The 17,140-nt window shown below is 44.2% G+C and overlaps 1 gene segment (V, D, J or C); it reads left to right on the top strand.

Moving 5' to 3' along the window:
- Positions 1–8,740: 8,740 nt before the first annotated feature.
- Positions 8,741–9,309, top strand: LOC103003240 (immunoglobulin heavy variable 4-38-2-like). The segment is given in 2 exon segments: positions 8,741–8,821; positions 8,906–9,309. Coding segments are annotated over 2 exon segments (471 nt in total).
- Positions 9,310–17,140: the final 7,831 nt, after the last annotated feature.

The raw sequence follows: 17,140 nt of genomic DNA, 5'->3' as shown, positions 1-17,140 counted from the left end.
TAACGGTGTCAGCAGGTTTGGGTCCTTCTCAGCCGTTTCTCCTTTGCTTGCAGATGGATCTCTTCTCACTGAATCCTCAGATGGTCTTTTCTCTGTGTGTCTGTGTGCATCCCTGGTTTACTTGTATGTTCATTATTACTCTTCTTAAGTGTGGCAAAGACCCTTGACCACCCCTTAGCCAACAGGCTCCTTGTAATGCTCTTCTCAGCTAGTCTTGACCTGTGGGCTTCTGTGTTTATATTTGCATGGCCAGGTTTTGTCAAGACCCCTGTTAAGTGAGAATAATGAAAATCTCCTACCCTTGAACTCTGATCACCCTCAGTATTTGATCAAATCCATCAAACCTCCTACCGCACACACGGTATTTGATCACCCTGGTCTCTCTTTAGCAAGAATCCTTGTGAGTCTATGTAACCAGAATCCCCTTAGGCTGTATTTCTTCTCTTAATAATTTCTAGTCCACTCCACCCCACCCTCTTCTTGGCCATAAGCCCCCACTTGCCATGCTGTATTTGGAATTAAGCCAAGCTTCCAAGGCTGCATCCCATATGCAGCAGCGAGTTTTGTCTTTTGGTTTGGATGAGATTTATATTGGAAACATGAGTATCATTTTCACCACCCATGGCCATATAACTCATGCCTGAATGAAGCTGATCTCTCATGTGTATTTTCCCTAAGTCCACTCACAGCCATTTGTGCGTAGGGACACTAGACTGTTCTTCAGCCCTATGCCTGTGACTACCTTAAACAATCGCCAAGAATCCCAGAAATGTGAAAAGCATGGCACTAATTTGACCCCAGAAAGTGCTCAATAACATGTCGGGAGTTGAAACAAGAAAAGAGAGCATCACTTTGACTGACCTCAGCAGGGAATGTGTGTGTGTGTGTGTGTGTGTGTGTGTGTGTGTATGGGTGTGTGTGTGTGTGTGTGTATGTGTGTGTTGGGTGATTCAAGCAACGGGCCACATTGTTACTGTCCGTGAATGAGCAGAAAATAACAGTGTTTATTTTGGGGTGCGCATAAGAGCTAGAAGTAGGTGAATTTGCAGATATGGAATCTGTGAATAGTGAGGATCATTGCATGTACAGTATTGGAGCACTCTGGCATCAGAGTCTATAACACTGCCTGCTGCAGAATTCAAAATGTTTGTGCCGGTTGCTGAATGCAGGAGGGTGTGTCTCTTCCTTCCACATGTACAAAAACAAAGCAACAATTAATACTGTTTAAAAATCTCATGTGCATTCTCAGGATATTTACAAATTTCACGAACTTCAGGCTCAAAATGAACATGATGGTGAGCCGCAGGTTTGGTTTGAGCTCCGTTGAGAAGAAGATAAATAAAGAAATGAAAAACAACCTTCATTCTTGAGTATCATATGTGTGTGTGCATATGAATAAGTATATATACACAACTATAATAAAAATAAAAATTAAGCAAATAGGTACATGCACACAAAATTTTCTAGACACAACATAATCCACAACAATGGAACATTAGGATACAGAACAGGGTCCCTGGTGGAGCTCCTGGGCAGGAAGAGGAAAGCAGAGGTTCTAACAAGAATTGCCTCCCAGCCCCTCTCTGCACCTGCTGCAGGCCTCAGCCCTGTACTTGTTGGGTCCTGAGCGCCCCCTGGTACTTATGGGCCTCCATGCAGGGAGGTTTTTATCTGACCTCACAGTGACTTCCCCTCACTGTGTCTTTCGCACAGTAATACACGGCGGTGTCTTCAGTTGTCAGGCTGCTCAGTGATAAATAGACTTGGTTCTTGGAGGTGTCCCTGGTGATGCTGAGCCGGGACTTAAGAGTTGGGTTATAATATGCGCTTCCATCATAACCCATCACACCAACCATCTCCAGCCCCTTTCCTAGAGGCTGTCGGACCCAGGCTACACTATTGCTGGTTAATGGTTAGTTTGGGTCCTAGTGATTACTCTGGAAGAATCACGTAATGAAAGGTATATTTCCCAAATGCTATCAACACCACAAAATCCGAGACTCTCACATCTGCTCTGAGACCCTCCCCTTTCTGAGGACATTCAATGACATGGCCTCTTATATACTAGAAGGTCATGCAAATAGGGTCCTTCCTCTGCTGATATAAAGCAGCCCCAGCCCTGGCCCTGCAGCTCTGGGAGAGCAGCTCCAGCCCGGGATTCCCAGGTGCTCCTATTCGGGGTTCAGGACAGAACACTCACCATGGAGTTTGGGCTGAGCTGGGTTGTCCTTGTTGCTATTTTACAAGGCAATTTATGGAGAGCAAGAGATACTGAGGATGTGAGTGGATATGAGTGAGGGAATCAGTGGATGTGTGACAGTCTCCTGACCACGATGTCACTGTGTTTGCAGGTGTCCAGTGTGGGGTGCAGCTGGTGGAGTCTGGGGGAGGCTTGCTGCAGCCAGGGGGGTCTCTGAGACTCTCTCGTGCAGTGTCTGGGTTCACCTTCAGTAGCTATTAAATGAGTTCAGTCCGCCAGGCTCCAGGGAAGGGGCTGGACAGGGTCTCAGTTATTAGTAGCAGTGGTGGTAGCACATACTATGCAGACTCTGTGAAGGGCCGATTCACCATCTCCAGAGACAACTCCAAGAACACGCTGTATCTGCAAATGAACCGTCTGAGATCTGAGGACACGGCTGTGTATTACGGTGTGAAAGATACACAGAGAGGGGAAGTCAGTGTGAACCCAGACACAAACCTCCTTGCAGGGAGACAGGAGCGGGGATGCAGGGGGCAATCAAGACATACAACTGTGTGTTTAGGCCCCAGGAGCAGGTGCAGATGGTAGTTAAGGGCTGCTTTCCTGTCAGGGTCTGGGGTTTCCTCTCCATATAGCAGTTTTCCCTGGGGAACCTCTGGGTACTCGTCCATGGTTCTTTACGTACACATTCAGTCTCTGAATTAGAAAGACTTTTCGAAATGGGGGGGGGGGGGGAAATGTCATATACGAAAGGCATGGACTCAAATTTAGATATTCAGCTTTTCACTTGTCCAAATCTTGTCTAAATTGACCCGTTTCAAAACTATCCCAGCGGATGTATAAAGAGTTGAACATATTCTTCCTCCCTCATTATGATATCTCAGCCCTGCCCTACTGGTAGACCAGCTGTCCCTGCCAGGATGGTGCCTCTTGACTTACCTGCTAACCTCTTGCATGAGAAATATAAATGAGCTGAGCAGCACCAGATCCTCACTGGGTTACTGGAGATGATGCCAGTTAGAGGGGACGTGGGTAGACGTGTTTCTACATGTGCTCCTTTCTTCCAGGTCCAATAGAATCCCTATACGCTTAGATAATACCTGCATCCTCTTCTACTGTGCAGTTTATTTTATGTCAAATATTCATCGTCAAAGCTATTACCAATAGACACATATGTAGTCGGTAGGGAAAGTTTATAGTCAGGTGGACAATAACATGAATTTTCAGAAGCTGCTTAAAACAAATCCATTCACCTTTTTTCACCACAGCATCTTAGGTGAACACTAAATGCAGGAAAATCACACATGTTCTCGTTCCACGAAGAGACCTGCAGCCTGACAGGCAGGCCCACCTCTGTCCAGGAACCTTTGCAGGGGCGGCCAGGTCCAGGGTGGAGAAGCCCAGGCCTCGACAGGAGATCTCACTGTGTCCTGATGTGTGCTCCGCAGCACATCAGCTGCCAATTCCAGACTGCAGTTTAGCTTCACTTCTGTAAGATTCAAGTAAACCGACACCTACATCACATGCTTGGTGTGCATATGTAGAAACAAAATAATAAAAGAGGCCCTGAGTGTTGGGCCTCAGGGTAGCCCACCCCAAAATATGCCTCAAAGTGATTCAAGACAAAGCCAAAGCAGAGTGACATTCTGACCTTCCTCCCTGTCACCCTGAAGCAAGAAATAAACCTCCCATGTGAAAGGTGCTCTCCCTGTACCTAGAGGTAGAAGTGAAATGGTCCTTTACCACATGCCCTCTGCCTGCCGTTTTTCTGTGCAAAAATTTACCCTAAGAGTAAGTTTAATCAGAAAACTGAGAAAATCTAGAAACAAACGAAAACTGTCCAACAAAACGAAATAATAATACTTTAGTCATTAAGCAAATCAAGAACCTTTACTTCCTCCTCAACGGCTGTAGATAATTTGCTTGTCCATGTCCCGTGAGCTGTCTTGTAGATACTGAAACTCTCACCAGGAGGAAGAAGTTAACTGCATGATGACCAGACTGTAGCCATGACATAAGCTGCCACAATTCTAAGAACTAGCCTCAGAGAAATGGGAACGAAGTGACCCTGGAACTGAAGATTAACTCTACTTAAATCAGTCAACATGAGGCTGATCAGACCCCCACATGACCAATTTCAAGACGACTGTCAGAGTTGACTCTGCTGTTTCTGCCGGTAGCCCCCTCCTTCCACCTATAAAAGCCCTTTCCCACAGATTCTCAGTGGGGGGTGGCCTTTGGAGAGAAGTCTGTCCCCCACCCCCGGTTGCAGGCAGCCAAAATAGAGCAAACTTTCCTTTCTACCAAATTTTCCTCTTTATTGGCTTTTCAGCACCGAGCAGCCGGACCCTGCTTTCCATTACACAGGGACACTCTTATCACCAGGGACGGGGAATTCAGGCCTGGAAGTCTCTATGAACAAACCTTGTTCCTTCTTTAATGACTATGCCGGCCCAAACTCTGCTTAGGTTCTTCACTAGTTGCACACCAAAAGCATATATTTCCTCCTTCTACCAATTCCTCACAAATATTGGATCTTGGCCTAAAAATATAAAAGCTGCCTGCTTTGGTCACTTCTGGGTCCACTTCTAAGGCACGTCCATGCCTATGGTTACAATTGTTTTCTTTTCTCCTGTTAATCTGTCTTTGTTAGTTTTATTATCAGTCCAGCCTCAGGAACTCAAGAGGGGCAGAGGAGGAGATTTCCCTCCTGACAAATCCAAGTTGTCTTCTCTTCAGCCTCGTTCTGTACAACCTCTTAGGAACCTCAGTCCTCACGGGCCACTTTCACATTCCTGATATCACCTTGCCAGTTGTGTTCTTCTGGCATCTCTTCGTTGCATTTCCATCTCACCCTTCAATATATCTTCCAAATCGCTGTGACATTTCAGTGTCCATTGTCTGGATGTACACAGTTTATTAGTCATTCCCTAGGAAAGGACATCTTGGTCCTTTCCAAATTTTGGCAAATATGAATAAATCTAAGTAAGCATCATGTGCAGGGTTTTCTCTGGACTAAAGGCTTATTGTCTTTCAGGAACATACAAAAGAGCACTATTGCTGCAACATAGTTAAGAGTATGTTTAGTTTTGCAAGAAGCCACCAGAATAGCTCCCAGGGTGCATCCCATTTTGCGTCCCCACCAGCAGTGAATGGACCCCCTGCCGCTCCACATCCTCCCAGTGTTTAAGGTTCTCAGAGTCCTGACTTGATGCACTCTTGTAAGTTTTCAGGGATATGTCCTTGTTCTGATTGGCATTTCCCTGTGATAAATGTTCTCCCATAGCCTTATTTGCAAACTCTGTCTTTCTGGTCAGGTGTCTGTTAAGGACTTTAGCCCATTTTTTAATACTTTTGTTTCTTTCTATTGTTGAATTTAAGACTTCTTGGTACATATTAGGTAACAGATATACTAGGTATGTCTTTTGCAAATATTTCCTGCCAATCTGTAGCTTGCCTTTGGGTAAATTTTAAATGTATTTTTTATGCTTCTCAATTATTACTTGTTGTGTTTCTATTACGAAGAAAAGTGGAGTTAACCGTTCACTTCCTAAGCCATGGGAACTTTATGTGGGAACATGTCACAGTACACTCAAAGGCCTCTTTCAGATACTACGAGGATGGAATGGGTAAACAGAGGGCGGACTTCTTCAGAGATGCTAGTCTGGAAAAATAGAAATGTACCAACATACCCTCCTTCCTGTCTTGCTGATGAGAACTGTGCCGCGTGTCCACAGAGACACAGATCCTTGAGGAGAGATTGATATTTCATCAGCTAGAATGACCGTTTTCTAACAATACATTTTACCCGTGATGGATCTGAGTTTATGAATGATTGTTACTTGAATGAATCAATGGATTTAGCAATGGTTGAAAACAAAATTAATACCTTGAATTACTATTATTAATTTTAATTTATGTTGCTCCAGAGAAGAGTTTGACAATTACAATTTCAGTAACACAGTTCAATAATTTTGACTTATAATGCTTAAAATTTAGATACCACGTTGTTTCATAATAAATGTTTCACCTACATCCCTCACATTTGAAACTGGATTCCAAGTGGACCTAGAAGATGAAATGTGAGGACAGCGAATCTCTCTACATTCAGTAACATCTAAGGCAACAAATCTAATATCACACGAGGGCACTGCTGATTTCCAAGTATAGTTCCTGCTTCTTCTTTGCTCAGTGATTCCAACAAAGATACAAAATGACCTACACCATCTGGTCTCAATGTTCCTGAAGTCCACACCTCATTCTGAGCTTATACTCTCAAGATTTTATAAGGGAAAACACAGAGACCATCAGAAGGACCTGTCCACGTGGTCACCATGAAGCCCACCAGCGTCAGTCCTTCTCCCTCTGATCACAATTATCAGGCCCTCTTGCTATGACCATCCCTGGTAACCTGCGAAGCAATATGACTTAAATCTCACCACTTCTTTTTACCATCACCCATTGATCATCTCTAATGGATATTCCTTCCAGCATTATAATATGAGCTGGTCTCCAGGCATAATGGCCTCCAATTATCTCCACAAAGGAAAAATAACATCTTCTTAGTCCTGGTGACGTAATACATTTTTCCTAGGGTTAAATAGACCCTAACAGCACATCTCGAACCACTGAAACATAAAGACACCTATTATATATCCTTCTATGTTAACATGAATTTGGATGGATCTCCTGTAATCCACCAGCTCAAGAAGGGCAGGGCAGATGCTGGGGCATCTATACAAATGCAGCCCCTTCTTCCACCTGGTAAATAATGGGCTCACCTTGTTCTAGGTTTTAGATGCCATCCCTTCCGCTCCCCTATCCCACAGTGTATCGGCTCAATTTTCAGGTCCTGACAACAGGGTCCAGACTTGTCCTGTGATTCTGGCCCTTATTACTTTGGTTGGCTCTCCTATTAATGACATTCAAGCAGGCAGATTCTTTAGTATTTAACTTATTCTGCAAATGTTATTGGAAAAGCGAGAAGAAGTATAGTACTCTGTTCATGAAATAGAATGGAGTAAATATCTTCTCATAGACAGCAGCCTCGACATCAGTCAGTATACAGGTGAAATCACTGGGCTGAGGGAGAGCTGACAGGTGTGACCTCTCAGGGCAGGAGTGGAGCCAGTGCTACATGTACAAGGGTGTCCGTCAGAGATGGGGCCTCACATTGGTCTTTCTGGTTCCCAGGAGAGATAACAGCACTGATGACAACATTCAACACCCCTGGCAACCCCACTATAAATTTCAGACAGACCATCACCATCGTGATCCCCGATTTACATCCTTGCAGACTGAAATGCAGGGGGTGAGGCCACATCCTCAGTGCCCACAGTGAGATGGGATGGAGCTGTGCTCTGCTCTCCAGCACCGCTTACTTACATGACCTCAGGCACAGTTCCAGGACTCACTGACCCAGGGACTCGGGAAAGCTGCTCTCACGTGGACTTTTCAAGGGAACCTGCTTCCTGAGGTGGGGGCTTTACTCTGACTATGACGCCCTCATATTCTGCAAGCCATTCACTGTGAAGGTTTACTTCCAAGAATCATGCATGTTCTCTACCCTAGTGCAGTGGAAACTCTGTTCCCTGAGCTCCAATGTCACTGGCAGTGACAGAGTTACATAGGAACACTTCTAGAAGGAGTGAGTCTGCGCACTGTGACCAGGTCACCTGCCCAGCATGTTGGAGTACTGAGGAGCTCCCCGTGGCTGTCTGTTCTTAGTCCTTGGTAGCCTTGGGGATTCCTCAATGTCCACCCTCAGGGAAGGAGCCCTGAAGCTCACGGTGTTCCTGCAGACACTCAGTTGTGCACAGGAAAAAGGCAGGGCAGGCTACTGGCCAAGTCAGCAGTGCTAGGAACCATGACCATCTCAGCAAGAATGACTACCTTGTCCACAAAATACACCGTGTGTTTAGTTGCTATGAATAAATCCATCTTCAGAGCAACGCTTCATAATATTTAAACTGCTTCAGGTCAAGAAATGTTCACCCAAGTTAAGGGAAACACGAAGTCCGTTGTGAATTATGATAAACATTAAATTTTACCTAACTTTGTCTGAATTCAATGTGATTATTACATGTATGGTTTGTCTCAAATACTTGCGTATCCAGGAAATAAACATGAGGTAATGCAGAAAGGAAAAAACAAGAGTCTGTGTCTGACAACTTGAGTGCCCTGAAAGTTTCATAGGTATTTATGTGAAATGTATACATCCGTGCGATTAAAGTCTATTCCCCAAATCTGCCATTAATCCTTGAGCACAGCTGATTTCCTGACTAGCCCTTCAGCAACATTTCATTCCTGGACAAAGGGTCCCCCAGGCATCAGGATGGGGACCCCAGGTGGGGGCTGAGTTCTCTGAGGGCACAGTCAGCACCCTGCTCACAGGAGGAGCCCCAAATACAGGGACCTCCCTTCACTATTTGATGCTTTTTATAAAAAGGTCCCTCCTATATGCAAATATCCCCTTAGACCACAAGGTAAAAACAAAGTACCTGTTCACTTAAATACGGGTTTCTCCTCATGCTTGAAGACATTTTCTGGGCTTGATGAATCTCATCTGCAAGAAGATGAATCCACTGTGGTTCTTCCTCTTTCTGGTGTCAGCTCCCAGAGGTGAGTGTCTCAGGGATTCAGCCATGAACACAGAGGGAAGCTGCATCTGAGCCCATGAGTCACCGTGGTTCTCTCTGTCCACAGGTGTCCTGACCCAGGGGCAGCTGCAGGAGTCGGGACCCAGCCTGGTGAAGCCCTCCCAGACCCTCTCCCTCACCTGCACTGTCTCCGGATTCTCATTAACCAGTTATGGTGTAGGCTGGGTCCGACAGGCTCCAGGAAAGGGGCTGGAGTATGTTGGTGTGATGGATAATAGTGGAAGTGCATATTATAACCCAACTCTTAACTCCCGGCTCAGCACCACCAGGGACACCTCCAAGAGCCAAGTCTATTTATCACTGAGCAGCCTGACAACTGAAGACACCGCCGTGTATTACTGTGCGAAAGACACAGTGAGGGGAAGTCTGTGTGAGGCCAGACAAAAACCTCCCTGCACGGAGGCCCGTAACCACCAGGGGGCGCTCAGGACCCAACAAGTACAGGGCTGAGGCCTGCAGCAGGTGCAGAGAGGGGCTGGGAGGGAATTCTTGTTAGAACCTCTGCTTTCCTCTTCCTGCCCAGGAGCTCCACCAGAGACCCTGTTCTGTATCCTAATGTTTCATTGTTGTGGATTATGTTGTGTCTAGAAAGTTTTGTGTGCATGTACCTATTTGCTTAATTTTTATTTTTATTATAGTTGTGTATATATACTTATTCATATGCACACACACATATGATACTCAAGAATGAAGGTTGTTTTTCATTTCTTTATTTATCTTCTTCTCAACGGAGCTCAAACCAAACCTGCGGCTCACCATCATGTTCACTTTGAGCCTGAAGTTCGTGAAATTTGTAAATATCCTGAGAATGCACATGAGATTTTTAAACAGTATTAATTGTTGCTTTGTTTTTGTACATGTGGAAGGAAGAGACACACCCTCCTGCATTCAGCAACCGGCACAAACATTTTGAATTCTGCAGCAGGCCGTGTTATAGACTCTGATGCCAGAGTGCTCCAATACTGCACATGCAATGATCCTCACTATTCACAGATTCCATATCTGCAAATTCACCTACTTCTAGCTGTTATGAGCACCCCAAAATAAACACTGTCATTTTCTGCTCATTCACAGACATTAACAATGTAGCCAGTTGTTTGAATCACACAACACACACATACACACACACACACACACACATTCCCTGCTGAGGTCAGTCAAGGTGATGCTCTCTTTTCTTGTTACAACTCCCGTCATGTAATTGAGCACTTTCTGGGGTCAAATTAGTGCCATGCTTTTCACATTTCTGGGATTCTTGGCGATTGTTTAAGGTAGTCACAGGCATAGGGCTGAAGAACAGTCTAGTGTCCCTACGCACAAATGGCTGTGAGTGGTCTTAGGGAAAATATACATGAGAGATCAGCTTCATTCAGGCATGAGTTATATGGCCATGGGTGGTGAAAACGATACTCATGTTTCCAATATAAATCTCATCCAAAACCAAAAGACAAAACTCGCTGCTGCATATGGAATGCAGCCTTGGAAGCTTGGCTGAATTCCAAATACAGCAGGGCAAGTGGGGGCTTATGGCCAAGAAAAGGGTGGGGTGGAGTGGACTGGAAATAATTAACAGAAGAAATACAGGCTAAGGACATTCTGGTTACTTAGACTCACAAGGATTCTTGCTGAAGGGAGATCAGGGTGATCCGATACCGTGTGTGTGATAGGAGGTTTGATGAATTTCATCAAATCCTGCGGGCGATCAGAGTTCAAGGGTGGGAGATTTTCATTATTCTCACTTAACAGGGGTCTTGACAAAACCTGGCCATGCAAATATAAACACAGAAGCCCACAGGTCAAGACTAGCTGAGAAGAGCATTACAAGGAGCCTGTTGGCTAAGGGGTGGTCAAGGGTCTTTGCCACACTTAAGAAGAGTAATAATGAACATACAAGTAAACCAGGGATGCACACAGACACACAGAGAAAAGACCATCTGAGGATTCAGTGAGAAGAGATCCATCTGCAAGCAAAGGAGAAATGGCTGAGAAGGACCCAAACCTGCTGACACCGTTACCTTAGACTTCTAGCCTCCAGGCCTGAGAGGAATACATTTCTGTTGTTTAATCCACCCAGTCTGTTATTCTGTAATGGCCACACTAGCCAACTAATACACCTATAATATAGACACAGATAGACATATATGGAAATGTAAGTATCATATTGGAAAAGAAACATCACCCATTCTTCAGAGGTGACATGAAGCTGTGTCCACCCTGGATCTCAGCCAGCACCCTCCTCCAGAGCCCTAGACAAGGACCAGCCATGACCATCTTTATATGGAAACATGCTTCCCACCTGCACATCGCACCCAGGCTCAAGGGGAAAACACAGCACCTGTGCTACTCAGAGTCAGGGTTCTCATCTTCACTGACATAACTCTCTGAAAGTCAAAGCATTAATCAAAATGAACTTGAAGACCTTCTGGTCATTCTTCCTCTTGCTGGCATCTCTGAGCTTGAGCATCTCCTGGGTCTGAGGAAGGTGGAATTATGGGGAGACATCTGCGAAGTGGGTGTCTCATGGTTTCTCCTTCCCCAGGTGTCCTGTGCCAGGTGCTGGTGCAGATGTTAGGCCCAGGACTATTGAAGACACTCTCCCTCACCTGCTCAGTCTCTGGATTCTCCATCACAAACAGTGCTGACTGCTGGGACTGGATCCCTCAGCCCCCAGGGAAAGGGCTGGGGTGGCTGGGGTGCTTTGGTTCTGGGAATAGCACAGCCTACGACCTGTCTCTCCAAATATGACTCTCCACCTCCAGACAAACCTCACAAATTCAGTTTTCCCTGCAGCTCAGCTCCATGATGCCCTAGGACACAGCCCTGTGTTTCTGTCCCAGGAGGCTCAGTGAGAAGTCAGGATGATTCCAGACACGACCCTCCCTGCAAGAGCCGCTCCAACCACCAGGGGGCGCACAGGGTCATCAGGAGAAAAGAGGACCAATTTCAGAGCAGGTGCAGAGGATGGCATGGAGGGGTTTTCTCTCAGAAGCTGTGGTTTCTCCACTGGATCTTTACCGCCCCTGGAAGCCTCATCCACAATGATTCCAAGGAACTTTCTTGTCTATAAACTTGAGACTTTTTTCATGCAGTCAGCTCGTCTGTCTTTCCCGATCTATCTTTGGACAAGCCACACAGAAATATTTCTTCATGAGACCTTTATTTGAATATTAGGTCACTACTTTCTGTTATTAGTTGTCAAGCTTTTAATCGTTTAATGACATAAATAATTTTTACTGTTGAACTTTACATCTGCTTTCCACCATCAGATGGATTTCCAATTCCTCTCATCCTGAAAATCTCCCCAGTCCTGTTTGATGCAATGCCTTTCACTTGAATAGTAGGAGTCATGTTTATATTTAGAAATTGGTGTCCATATAGCACTGGAGTCATTCTCTCCCCAGAAGACATTTTGAAATGTCGGGACACAGGTTGGGCTGTAACATGTGTGCTGTGTTGCCTGTACCTTGTTATCTAGCGTGGAAATTGATAATAGATAATTAGATAAAATAGAGAGATAGATAAAAGGGAACAACAGAAACAGGTGTATCCTAATCATATGGAAAATAACCATAAAAACTGACTACATAGCCCATTTTTAGGGAGTGGTAAAGGCTCAAATGTGTAAAGATGATACAAGCACCCGTATGAAGTTATTTGTATCTACATAAATATTCAAAGAATTTTTGTAAATACTTTTCAAGCTCACTCCTCAATCCCATGGTGAGTGTCTGCTTTTCTCTCTAAGAAATCGACGAATATATTCCAATTGGCTGCCATTGGCATTCCTTCCACAAGCGGATGAGGGGCCTTTCGCTCTACATCATCCACAATATTTGAATTCCTTATTATTTTCTGCTTTAACTGTTGTAATAAGTGAGTAGCAGTATCTCATCATCGTGTTATTTTATGTATCCTTAATGAAGAATTCTGTTAAAACCTTTTATCTCTTCTTTGTGGAAGTATCTTCAGATCACTGGCACAGTGTTCATTATTTTCATTTTTAGTTGCTGTGGTTGAGCTGTGAATTTGCTGTATATTCATGATACAAGTCCTTTATAAATATGATATTAGAAAGCACATTCTCCAAGTCTGTGCTTTAATTCCCTTATCATTGAAGTTATTGCTGCTGTTGCTGTTGTTGTTTTCAGGACAGAATTTTTAATGGATACAGAAAAATTACAAATTTATTTTATGAATGATGTTTGGGATATTATACGTAAAAATTCACCATGAAACTCAAGGACACCCATAGTTTCTGCCACGTCCCTACGCCAGGCCACATTCAGGGATGGAGGGTTAAGTCCACCTTCTTGAAGGGAGGATGACCATGATGAGTTACCTGAAGTTATTCCTTAAGGGAGATTTATCCTACCTTCTGCATTAGATATATTTGTTCAATCGCTATATAAGTGTGAATCAAGATATTTGTTTCATACTTCGTGTGAAGGTTATAAACTAAGTCATTTTCTTTGCTCCTGTAATTCTTACCACTTGTCAGCCATGGGGAGCTCTTTCAGATTGTCTCCTGTATCCTCTTAACGAGTCCCCATCCATTTGTGTGGACACTTCCTTACTTTCTGGGGCTACAAGAATCTGCAGGATAATCATGTGTATTCTATTCTCCGGCCCTAGAATTAGCCATGCCGCACATTAGTTGTAGATACTTTTCTGGAGAATAGTATTAGCAACCAGAAGAGTGGGTATTAGGATACTAATGCTGGTGTCCTGTCTACTGGGGGCATTGCCTCTAGATCCTATAAGCTGACAGACCTTGGAAATATATCTGTGTGCACTACCCCATGTATACACACACACGTCTGCAACTATCTGTGTATCTCACCTTTGGACCTGTGTTAAGGTAAATGTGAGAGCATTCTTACATCTCCGATCCTAGTGCAACATCACATGGGTAAATCCAGCCTTTCCCCCTTGCTTCTCTGTTACTTTCCATCCAACAGTGAGAAGCCTGGCTCCACCGATGCCATCCAGCTACTAACCGTTCAATTCCACAGGCACAGTAGTAACACAATTCTTAGCCTGACTCCTGATGTAAATACCGTTATCCGACAGGCTCTAGTGCTTACGTGCAGTGTCTTAGAACTTAGCCTTCAGACTCCACTCATTTCCAAAGTCACGTAGGTCAAAACCTATTTTCCCACCTTCTTCAGACATGTTAATTCATAGATTCACTATGATATTAGGTATCATCTATACAGTGTGCATCGTTCCATCCTTGAGTCTCTGACTTATAAATGAAATTTATATTTATATTCAATAAGGTTCACTCTTTCTGCTATTACTTTATATATTTTGACAAGTTCATAGTGCAATGTTTCCACCACTGCAATTTCATAGAGATGAATTGCACTATCCTTAAATATTGTCCGTGTTCCACTTATCAAAGACCTTCTCCCAAATTCCTGCTAAATGCTCCTCTGCTTGCTTTATATATAGACTTGCCTTTTCCCAAATGGAAAATAGGTGAAATTGAACGTTTTCAGGTCGACTTTTTAATTAGCAATATGCATTGAGGATTCCCTCATGTCCTTTCATGGTATAATAGTTTAATATTTCAATTGCTGAATACAATTCCACAGCATGGATACATCACACATTGTTTATCTACTAATTCATGGAAGAACATATTTGTTTCTTCCATTTTTTCTCAATTGTAAATGGAGAGACCACAATAATTCATAGGCAGTCTATGATGGAGTTATAAGTTTCAAGTCAGTTAGGTAAATATTAGGAGCGTGACTTCTGGCATCTTATATTAAGCTCTGTCTAGGTGTGTAAGTGACTGCCCTGAGGAAGGGCTCTGATGCAGGGACCACTCAGCTGTCCCAGTCCTCTTGCTGAAAGGAAGTCAGAGCCCAATCAATGTCCACACGAGGTGGACACAAGGCCCAGTCCTCAGACCTGGCTGAGCCCCCAGCCTACAGTCAGGGTCACCCTCCCTTACACGTGAGTGTGCATCACAGGAGCAGATCCTGCAGCTGAACGTGAGCCTCTCACAGTGACCCTGCATGGGGTAGGGTGGGCTTCTCCTCCAGGCCCTCCCAAAGCAGAGACGGTGAACAAAATATAGAGCTGCTTTGAGTGTAAACTGTAAAGGATTGTGACAGGGTTTTGTGCGTCAGTCAACACCTGGAACATTATTATTCATTTCTGCGTGCGATCCTATTTCACCATCTCATACATGGGAAATGTGTGGCACAGTTGGACTGGTTGAGGAGACAAAGATCACACTGTAAGTGGAGATGCTATGACACAGTGCCGATCCAAGTCCAGAGCCAAGGTCCTCCTCCCCATGATACAGGAGGACCTAAGAGCACAGGCAGGAATCCTGGGCTGTCCCAGGTACGAAGACACACCTGTGTGAATAGAGTGGTAACACCATCTGATTCACACTTTAGCAGGACCACGCTGACACTGGTGAGGTAGTTAGTTAGGAGACATTGGGGCACTATTACACCTTAACCACACTCGACCTCAAGACATCCATTTCTATTTTAATCTTGTAGTAGTTTTCATTCCATTCAGCAGCCTATGTCTGGACTAATTTTCTTATTCTTTGTTATGCTGTGAGCATTTGTCCCTCTCCAAGATTTAAATTTATTGCTGTCTTAGTTCTATAGTTATCTGATTTATTGGTGAGATTTTGATAATGTGCAACTTGTTCCATTTTGAGGTTGTTTTAAGAACATTAAATAAGAAGCATTTTCTCAGCTTCTCATCTCTCTACATCTCCAAGACGCTTATCAGTTTTATTGTAACACCCAGAAACTGGCAACAATTCCATTATCACACATCAGCTTAATAAATAAGCCAATCATGCTATGATCCTTCTTTAAATGCCACCTGTTATTAAAACCAAGGATTCTTGATACCACCAAAACATGATAGTATTCACAGCTATTTGTGCTGTGTAAAATAAGCCATAACAATAAAAATACATATAATATGATCCCACTTTTATAAATTCTAGAAAATGAAAAGTAATCTGAAGTAACAAGGGAAGATCAATGGTTATGTTGGGACAGGATGGAAGATAAGAAGGGACAGGAAGGAGGAAACCCAGAAACTACTGAAAATAATGAGAAGAATTGATTTGTGCTCTCCTGATAATGCTGATGCCTACGTCAGTATTTATCAGAGTGTTCATTCTGAAGATGTGTGGTTTATTATATGTAAAGTTCCGCATTAAAGTAATAACAAATAAAGAAATGCATGACTTGGGAGGGAAGGAGTGAAGGAAAGAAACTGAAACATAGGAGACTCTTGAAAATACTTCTCATCAACCCTGACCCTCTCCATATATTTTAGGTAAACACTGAAAGACAGCAAAGTCATCATGACCTCATTGCAGGAGGGGGATCTGCAAACCTCACCTGGCAAGTCCAACTCTTTCCTGGAGTAGGTTCAAGGGAGCAGCCTGGCCCAGAACACAGGTGCAGATTCTGGATCTAACGGTCACCCCATGTTTATCCTTGGACACTCCACAAACCCTCTATCCCTCTGGGTGTAGTTTACACCTCTAATATGAGGGTAACAATGACAGCTATATCACAGGATGTGTGTTCATATGTAAAATGACATATGGGTCCCAAGTGTTTACTCTGGAAGAATCACATAATGAAAGTTATATTTCCCAAATGCTATCAACACCACAAAATCCAAGACTCTCACACCGGCTCTCAGACCCTGCCGTTTCTGAAGACATTCAATGACATAGCCTCTTATATGCTAGAAAGTCATGCAAAGAGGGTCCTTCCTCTGCTGATATAAAGCTGCCCCAGCCCTGGCCCTGCAGCTCTGGGAGAGGAGCTCCAGCCCATGATTCCCAGGTGCTCCCATTCGGGGTTCAGGACAGAACACTCACCATGGAGTTTGGGCTGAGCTGGGTTGTCCTTGTTGCTATTTTACAAGGTAATTTATGGAGAGCAAGAGATACTGAGGATGTGAGTGGATATGAGTGAGGGAATCAGTGGATGTGTGACAGTCTCCTGACCAGGATGTCTCTGTGTTTGCAGGTGTCCAGTGTGAGGTGCAGCTGGTGGAGTCTGGGGGAGGCTTGGTGCAGCCTGGGGGTTCTCTGAGATTCTCCTGTACAGCCTCTGGATTCACCTTCAGTAGCTACTAGATGCACTGGGTCCTCGAGGCTCCAGAGAAGAGGCTGGACTGAGTCTCATACATTAGTGATAGTGGTGATAGCACAAACTATGCAGACTCTGTGAAGGGCCGATTCACTGAGAGTTGAAGACATGGCCATTTATTACTG

Source organism: Balaenoptera acutorostrata, chromosome 3 (genome assembly GCF_949987535.1).
Source record: "Balaenoptera acutorostrata chromosome 3, mBalAcu1.1, whole genome shotgun sequence".
Classification (NCBI taxonomy): Eukaryota; Metazoa; Chordata; class Mammalia; order Artiodactyla; family Balaenopteridae; genus Balaenoptera; species Balaenoptera acutorostrata.
The sequence above is the reverse complement of the archived record's forward strand: the minus strand, read 5'-3'. Positions and strand labels throughout refer to the sequence as shown.